Consider the following 8,328-nt stretch of genomic DNA (forward strand, 5'->3'; position numbering starts at 1 on the left):
AGATTGTCCCTGAAGATGGCCGAATTGGCCGAAACGTTGGACGTGTAAAAACAATAAAAGTTTTGAGACTATAATTTGGATAATGTTTTGAATTATTTAGTAAAAAATTGCCATTCTCAAGAAAGAATTTTATGATTATAAATAAATATGATATTATTATTATTATCCATTTTAGTTTATACTTATTTATTTCCATTATAATCTTTAAGATGATTTACTTTATTTTAATTCTTTGTTGATTTCTTATTTTGTTGTAATTTAATTCAATTATCCACTTATGTTCATTTAAGATATGTATATATTATGGTATTATTGAGCATTTTAGTTTATTCTTATGTTTTTATTTTATTATTATTATTTATTTACTTTGCCATTATTATTTAATATGTATAAATTGTATTGTTGACTTACAGCAGTAATACGTATTGCATTGGAAAGTGAAGATTGTATGATATCAATAAATATTTGAAAATCAAACGCTGGGTTGATAGACATCTTATTACCTTTACTTAAAGACTTAAGAATTTTTTATATTATTTTTATTGAAATTTCTCTGTCCTTTGAGGAAAAAACATCACTAAAGAAGGCGTTTTATACATATACCTGTAAAGGAAAATAATTGTGGGTATCGTTAAGCGAACTTACTAGACGGAATTTGATGGAATGATACTGGTCTCATTTTAGAATAATTCAAAAATGTCTTTATAATTTGATCCAAATCGGACGAGCCGTTTTCGTAATATAGGTAAGCGTTAGAAAAAAATTTGACGGATTTATAAGCGAAAATAATACACGAAATAAAATAAAATTGTTATTAAACCATCTAGATCCTTATGTGCAAAATCCCTTAGAACTTCAACCAGGTTGGAGTACCGATTTACTTGATTACACGCAAATACAAATTTGACGATAGATGTGGCACCAAATTTATTCCTTGATATCTAAAAAGTGAAAATTTTCAATTCTGTGGACATCTTTTCCATTTCCAGTATAAAAACTTACTTTACTTTTACTTTATCCCTGGACGACCTATCATCAGATCATAGTCCAGTTCTGCTTTTTTTACATTCATGCTTTGTATCAAATCCCTCCGCTCCTTCATTGATAACTGGAAGAGTTGACTGGGACAAATTTAAATGTGAACTGGAAACTAAACTGGACTTAAACATTCGACTGAAGACAAAACAAGACATTGATGAAGCTATTGAAAAACTCACATCATCAATAAGAACAAGCATAATTGACCAATGCAATTGAACATACAGCACTTACTAGACAAACGGTCTAAACTTCCAACACATTACAAAAGACTGATCTACATGACTGTAATAAGGCCAATCTGGACATATGGAGTTGAGCTTTGGGGCTCCACTAAACCTTCGAATTCTTCTCGTATTCAATCCAAAATCCTTTGTAAAATCCTCATTGCTCCTTACTTTGTCACAAATAAAATCATACAAAAAGACCTTAATATTCCCTATGTAACCGATCTAGCCCGAACCAGATATCACTCATTCCATTATAAACTCTCTAACCACTCAAACCCCTTAGTTTCTAATCTTGCATCCTCTTCCATTCCTGACAATCCTCCGAGGTGCCTGAAAAGAAGATGGCCACGAGACCAGCTAATGTAAAATGTCATTAGAATGCTACCAATGGGTAGTTTCTCTACACGCCTGTAACACTCCAATTTAACTTAGATCAGATTTACTAAATGTATTATAATGTACTGTTGTAAATAGCAATAAATAAATATTTTAAAAAAACAAAAAAACTTTTACTTTTGCAGGTTTTATCCCTCAATGAGTGGCCTGGTTAAGTCAGAGCGTCACTCCATTTCTCTCTATCCTACCAGCCTTCGTCCTCAGGTCCCCTGCAAGTCTTCCTCTCCTCCGTTATTCCTGATTGTTACCATAGCAGAAATATCTAAGAGCACCTACATTCTGGTATCCGCTGACAGTGCCAGCAAGGGTGGGGTTATCCACAGAATTGAGACTAGTGTGTTTAATCTGATATAAAACAAATTAATTATAGAATAGCTACAATTAAGGAAAATAAAATAAAACAAAAACAGAACCCATTCTTTAGAAAAAGTTTAATGAATAATTCTGGAGAGATGAATAGTTCAATATTAATTATTACTATACAATTTGACTCCAGATAAGAGGAATACATTTAAGATATTTTACATTTAATGTGTTTTCTTGGATTTTATTATAAATACATTTTTTTGTTGTTGTTTATCTTTTCCAAATATACTTCCTTTATGAAGTCTGATGTCATAGACGGTAGCCACAAAATAACATGCAAATACAAAATTTAATTACTAGAAAAAAAATTAGAGGACACGATAAAAAATAAATGAACAAAATCAAAAATATTTAGTGCTTATGTGAAAAATGTAAATATTGATGTCATAGTTTTACAAGCGCTTTTTTATTCCACTCAGCCCTAAAATAAATAATCGATTTCTTGTAGGAAGTATAATTCATTAAAACAATATACATATATTAAAAGCAAACAATTAAATAGCTGAAAAGAAATAACTATTCATTCATCCTTGAAGTAAAGATAAAGATAAGAAATATTTAAATACAACTTTTAAAATCACAATTTATGTAGTCATAATTTACAGAAAATTAAAAAAAAAAAATTAAATTTCAAGAACAACATAGACATTTATGATCAACTCTCCTGAATCTCAACATTATTTATGGAAGTTATTTTGAATATGATCACAAGCGCTCAACTGTGGATTGTATCTGATTCATGAAAGTGGTTTGAACGTAGACGTAGGTGAGATAAAGAGAATAGAATCATATCTCAAAAACAAAAATAATATAACAAGAGCAATAACAAAACAAAATTATTCACTTTATCGCCATATAAAAAAAGATATCTGCGAAGATTACCACATTACTCTGCTTTAGCTCCTATTATAATCTTCAAGTAATTATAAAAAAATTAAATAAAACGTTTAGTAACTACAGGGAATGTGATCTCCTTACACTTATGAAAATAATAAAAAAAGATTTATTTTTGAAAACAATCTGGGAACATAAGGAGATTATGCGCATAGTGATGTACAATAATTAATTTATTACGGTTTCAGTGCTAACAATAACAATTTCAGTTATTGGAAGAGTGCTACAATAAATGAACTATACCCTACTATTTCGTAATTTAATAAGAAATAAGCACAAATATTTTTTTTTTATTTTTATTATAAATTAAAGTTGTAACATCAACGTATACGGTGATTAACAAAAATAATAATAAGCAACTTTAAAAAAAGGATTAACCACTCTACTCTGTGTACATATATATTAATAATTTCAACATTTAAACTTCCAAATATATTTCCAAATTCACATTACGAAGTAAAGGGCCTGGGAAACAAAGCCAAATTCGTAGGGGATAGAAAGAGATTGTTAGGTTTATAAAAAGAGACAATGGAGCGGTACCGGCAATCGAAAACATTCAGCGAACTCGAAAACATGTACAAGGTAAATATTTGAAAATAAATTATTAATTTAGTAGAGAAAAATCATTGATTAACGATAGTTTTCTATTTCAGGTAGTATTAGTAATTTGTTTAGCAGGAGTTGCGGTTGCATATTATGGACATAGTGATCATGGTGCACATCACGACCATCATGGACATGATCATCACGACAAGAAGCATAAAGAACATATTATCGATTATTATGTAATTTTATATTTTATGAAATTTTAAAATATATGAATATATAATAATTAAGAGTTGACAATTCATGGATACTATTTGTATTTTAGGCACACCCAATGTACAAATTTGACTATGGAGTACATGACTCTCACACTCATGACGTCAAAAAGCAACAAGAGACGAGGGAAGCTGACGTCGTTATAGGTTACTACACCCTCCATGAACCCGACGGTACCGAGAGGATCGTTCACTATACCGCCGACAAGGAGAACGGTTTCAACGCCGTCGTAGAGAGGAAAGGACACGCTAAGCATCCTCATGTGGAGGGTTCAACTGAGACCTTCTACAAACATCATCATGAACATCACGACCATCATGAAATAAATGAACATGAGGATCATAATGAGAGACAGGATCACAAACACCATCAACACAAGGTTCATCAGGAACACGACAGTCATCACAAACATCATGAACATAAAGAACATAAGGAACTCCAAAGCCATCAAGATTACCATGGACACCACAATCATCATGAAAAGAAGCCCAAAGAGCACCATAGTCACCACAATCATCATGAACACGGAGATCATAAAAAACATGAGGAACATAATGAAAAGAAACATGAACCCTACAGTCACCACGAACACCATGAACATCATGGTCACGAAGACCACAAAAAACATGAAGAGCATCATGAAAAGAAACATGAATACTATAGTCATCACGATCATCAGAAACATCATGGTCACGAAGATCACAAAGAACATGAAGAGCATAATGAAAAGAAACATGAACACTATAGTCATCACGATCATCAGAAACATCATGGTCATGAAGATCACAAAAAACATGAAGAGCATAATGAAAAGAAACATGAACACTATAGTCATCACGATCATCAGAAACATCATGGTCATGAAGATCACAAAAAACGTGAAGAGCATCATGAAAAGAAACATGAACACTATAGTCATCACGATCATCAGAAACATCATGGTCACGAAGATCACAAAAAACATGAAGAGCATCATGAAAAGAAACATGAACAATATAGTCATCAAGATCACCATAAACATTATAGTCACGAAGATCACAAAAAACACGAAGAGCAACATAAAAAGAAGCATGAAGAACACTATAGTCACCACGATCATCATGAACACCATGAACACAAAGATCATAAAAAACATGAAGAGCATCATGAAAAGAAGGATGAAGAGCACCATAGTTACCACGATCAACATGAACATCATAAACACGAGGCTCATAAAAAACATGAAGAGCACCATGAAAAAAATCATAAAGAACATGTTGTCGACTATCATGCAAGTATTTCAATATTTTAATGTGAAAGTGTTGCCATGCAGATGGGAATAATTCTAAATTTAGTTTTTGGGGAACGAAAAAATATATATTCCTCTGGAGTTAATTTCTCAACAAACGTATCCATAAAAACTTAGTAGGATGTAATTTCAATATAATTTTAGTTCGAATTTTCGGATATGGGTCTTACTTATAAATTTTCAAATTTGGGATTATAACATATTGCATTTCCATTTTTCAAATAATCTTAATAAAATAATATTTCGAACATTAATATTTGATCGTTCACGTGTATTAATGGATATAATAATATACATTAACTATTATTACTAATATCACGTATATTAATTTATATGTTATCTATCATGTATTTGACATACTGTATGTTTTCAGGCCTACCCAAAGTACAAATTCGATTATGGGGTACATGACCCACACACTCACGACGTCAAGAAGCAAGAAGAGTCCAGGGAAGGAGACGTCATAAAAGGCTACTATTTTCTTTATGAACCCGATGGTACCGAGAGGATCGTCCACTACACCGCCGACAAGAAGAACGGTTTCAACGTTGTTGTCGAGAGGAAAGGTCATGCTATGCATCCTCATGTAAAGGGTTCTACTGAGACCTTCTTCAAGCACCATCATGAGCATGAGGAGAACCATCATAAACATAATGAGAACCAAAAAGAACATAAGCAACATGAACACAAAGAACACCACGATCACATTATGCATCATGAACACAAAGAGCACCATGAACACAATAAGCATCATGAGAAAAAAGAGCACCACGAGAAACATCACGATCAGCATAAACATCACGAAAACCATGACCATCATGAACACCACGAACAGCATGACCACAAACATCACCAGAAACATTATAATCATCACATACAGCATGAGAACCATGATCATCACGACAAGAAGCATGAAGAGCAGCATAGTCACCACACTCATTACGAAAAGAAGCATGAAGAGCTTCATAGTCAGCACGATCATCACGAAAAGAAGCATGAAGAGCACCACAGTCACCACGATCACCATGAACATCATGATCACGAAGATCACAAAAAACATGAAAAAAAGCATGAAGAACATGTCATTGACTATTACGTAAGTCGTTAAAAATCTGAATTATTAATAAAAGATCAAAAAATCTTCACATAAGTTTTTTATCGATCGCGTAATTAACAGTATATATGATTTCAGGCACACCCAAAATACAAATTCGACTACGAAGTACACGACCCCCACACCCATGACGTTAAGAAGCAAGAGGAGACGAGGGAAGGAGACGTCGTAAAGGGCTACTACTCTCTCGACGAACCCGACGGTACCGAGAGGATCGTCCACTACACCGCCGACAAGAAGAACGGTTTCAACGCCGTCGTAGAGAGGAAAGGTCATGCTGTGCATCCTCAGCATTACGGACACTCCACCGAAACCTTCTTCAAACATCATCATGAAAATGAGGAACAACATGAGCACAACGACCACCATCAGCATCATGAACACAAAGAACATGAGGAACATCATGATCATCATGAACATCACGAACACCATGAACACGATACCCACCACCATGAGCTTCTCGAACATTATGAAAATAAGCATGAAGAGCATCATAGTCAACACGATCATCCCGAACACCATAAACATCACGAAGACAATAGCCACCAAGATCACCATGAGCATCACAAACAACATGAACAAATGCATGAAAATCATCCTAGCCACCACGATCACCATGAACATCATGGTCACAAAGATCACAAAAAACATGACGAGCATCATGAAGAACATGTTGTTGATTATTATGTATGTCTTTTAATTCATTTACTGACTAAAAACTAGATAGTATTACCAGCAATAAAATTATCACTTATTCTCTATTAACAAAATATACGTTTTCAGGCTCACCCAAAGTATAAATTCGACTACGAGGTTCACGACCCCCACACTCACGACGTAAAGAAACAAGAAGAGACTAGAGATGGAGACGTCGTAAAGGGCTTCTACTCCCTCTACGAACCAGACGGTACGAAGAGGATAGTTCATTATACTGCCGACAAGAAGAACGGGTTCAACGCAATTGTCGAGAGGAAAGGTCACGCTGTGCATCCTTATGTAAAGGGTTCGTCAGAGACTTTCTTTAAACATCACCATGAGCATGAGGAGAACCATAAGCATGATGAGCACCACGAAGAACATAAGCATCACGAACACCAGGTAGAACATAAGGATAAAGAACACAAAGAGCACCAGGAAAACAATCAGCATGAGCATCACGAGCACAAAGAACACAAGGAAAATCATGGCCACCATGATCATCATGGTTATAGCCATTCCAAAAGTTCTGGAGTCGCCACTAGTTATATTCACCCTCACTAGTCATTTAAATTATTAGATACTGTGTATCTTTTCATATTTTAGTTTATATTAAATAAATTATACAAAATATAAATGTACCCCTAATTATTTAACATATCTCTGCTATAAAGCGGTAAATAATGTTTAAAAAACTAAAATAAAAATTATTTAAGCCTTGAGCCCTGAGAATTCTGGTAAACCATTCAACGTTTCACTAATGCAGGCATTATCAAGACGCAAAATTCAACACACTATACATCAACCGCACGCGAAAAATACATCAATTACAGAAAGTAAGTCAATTCAAACAAATATAAAAGGAAGAGGGAAGTATCATAACATATTTGGTAGTTTAAATTCAAACAACTGTTCCGGGATGAACTAAAAAACAGAAAATTTGTATAAAACAATCCAGAATATAAGAAAATCCTTAGATTAAGTCAATAATAAATATAAAAGAAAAAGTATTAAAAGATAAAAAAAAGTAAAAAATGACAGGAGAAGCTTGTGATAAAGAAAATAGCTCATTAGAAAATCATTATATACCGAAAAACAAATAATTTGTTTTTATTAAATTTTTTAAGGCACCAAGCACGTGTGGTTCATTATTGCCTTAATTTCCTAAATAGGAAAGGCTGTACTTGTAATTTAAAACTTTTGTACCGGTTGTTAAAACCCTTGTACCGGGGCAGGGGTTCATTCATTCTTGGCTACAATTATATTGAAATGTGAAACTATTACAAAGTCAGGACCTGAGGTAAAATGTGAATAAATGTTATGGTACAGCTTAGAATAATGGAGAAACTCAAAAAAATTATCTTTGGATGTTTACACATCTCTTGTAACTAAATTATTTTCACACCTTGACCGTCTATCATATTTCATTAACTTTTCTTCTCACATTGAAATTTAAATTCTAAAATCCTGACCAGTTGGAGCAT

The 8,328-nt window shown here is 33.3% G+C and overlaps 2 protein-coding genes across 2 annotated transcripts in view; one reads left to right on the forward strand and one right to left on the reverse strand.

The window, feature by feature from the left end:
- Lmpt (Limpet) overlaps positions 1 to 8,328 on the reverse strand; it is a gene marked incomplete at its 5' end in the record, with an annotated part of 767,445 nt that overhangs the window by 380,149 nt on the left and 378,968 nt on the right.
- Positions 3,490 to 7,469, forward strand: LOC106683006 (glutamic acid-rich protein). Its single transcript, XM_024360259.2, has 6 exons — positions 3,490 to 3,506; positions 3,578 to 3,709; positions 3,796 to 5,016; positions 5,408 to 6,130; positions 6,227 to 6,835; positions 6,932 to 7,469. The coding sequence occupies exons 1-6, from the start codon at positions 3,498 to 3,500 to the stop codon at positions 7,406 to 7,408; spliced, it is 3,171 nt and encodes a 1,056-aa protein (XP_024216027.1). The 5' UTR covers positions 3,490 to 3,497; the 3' UTR covers positions 7,409 to 7,469.

This window comes from Halyomorpha halys, unplaced genomic scaffold, assembly GCF_000696795.3.
Source record: "Halyomorpha halys isolate HHAL.00 unplaced genomic scaffold, Hhal_1.1 Scaffold458.1, whole genome shotgun sequence".
Lineage (NCBI taxonomy): Eukaryota > Metazoa > Arthropoda > Insecta > Hemiptera > Pentatomidae > Halyomorpha > Halyomorpha halys.

Bases quoted from the DNA above. Each gene is read 5' to 3' on its own strand.
- LOC106683006 (XM_024360259.2), top strand. The intron at 3,710-3,795 runs GTAATTTTATAT...TTTGTATTTTAG, and splicing joins AACATATTATCGATTATTAT to GCACACCCAATGTACAAATT. The intron at 6,836-6,931 runs GTATGTCTTTTA...ATACGTTTTCAG, and splicing joins AACATGTTGTTGATTATTAT to GCTCACCCAAAGTATAAATT.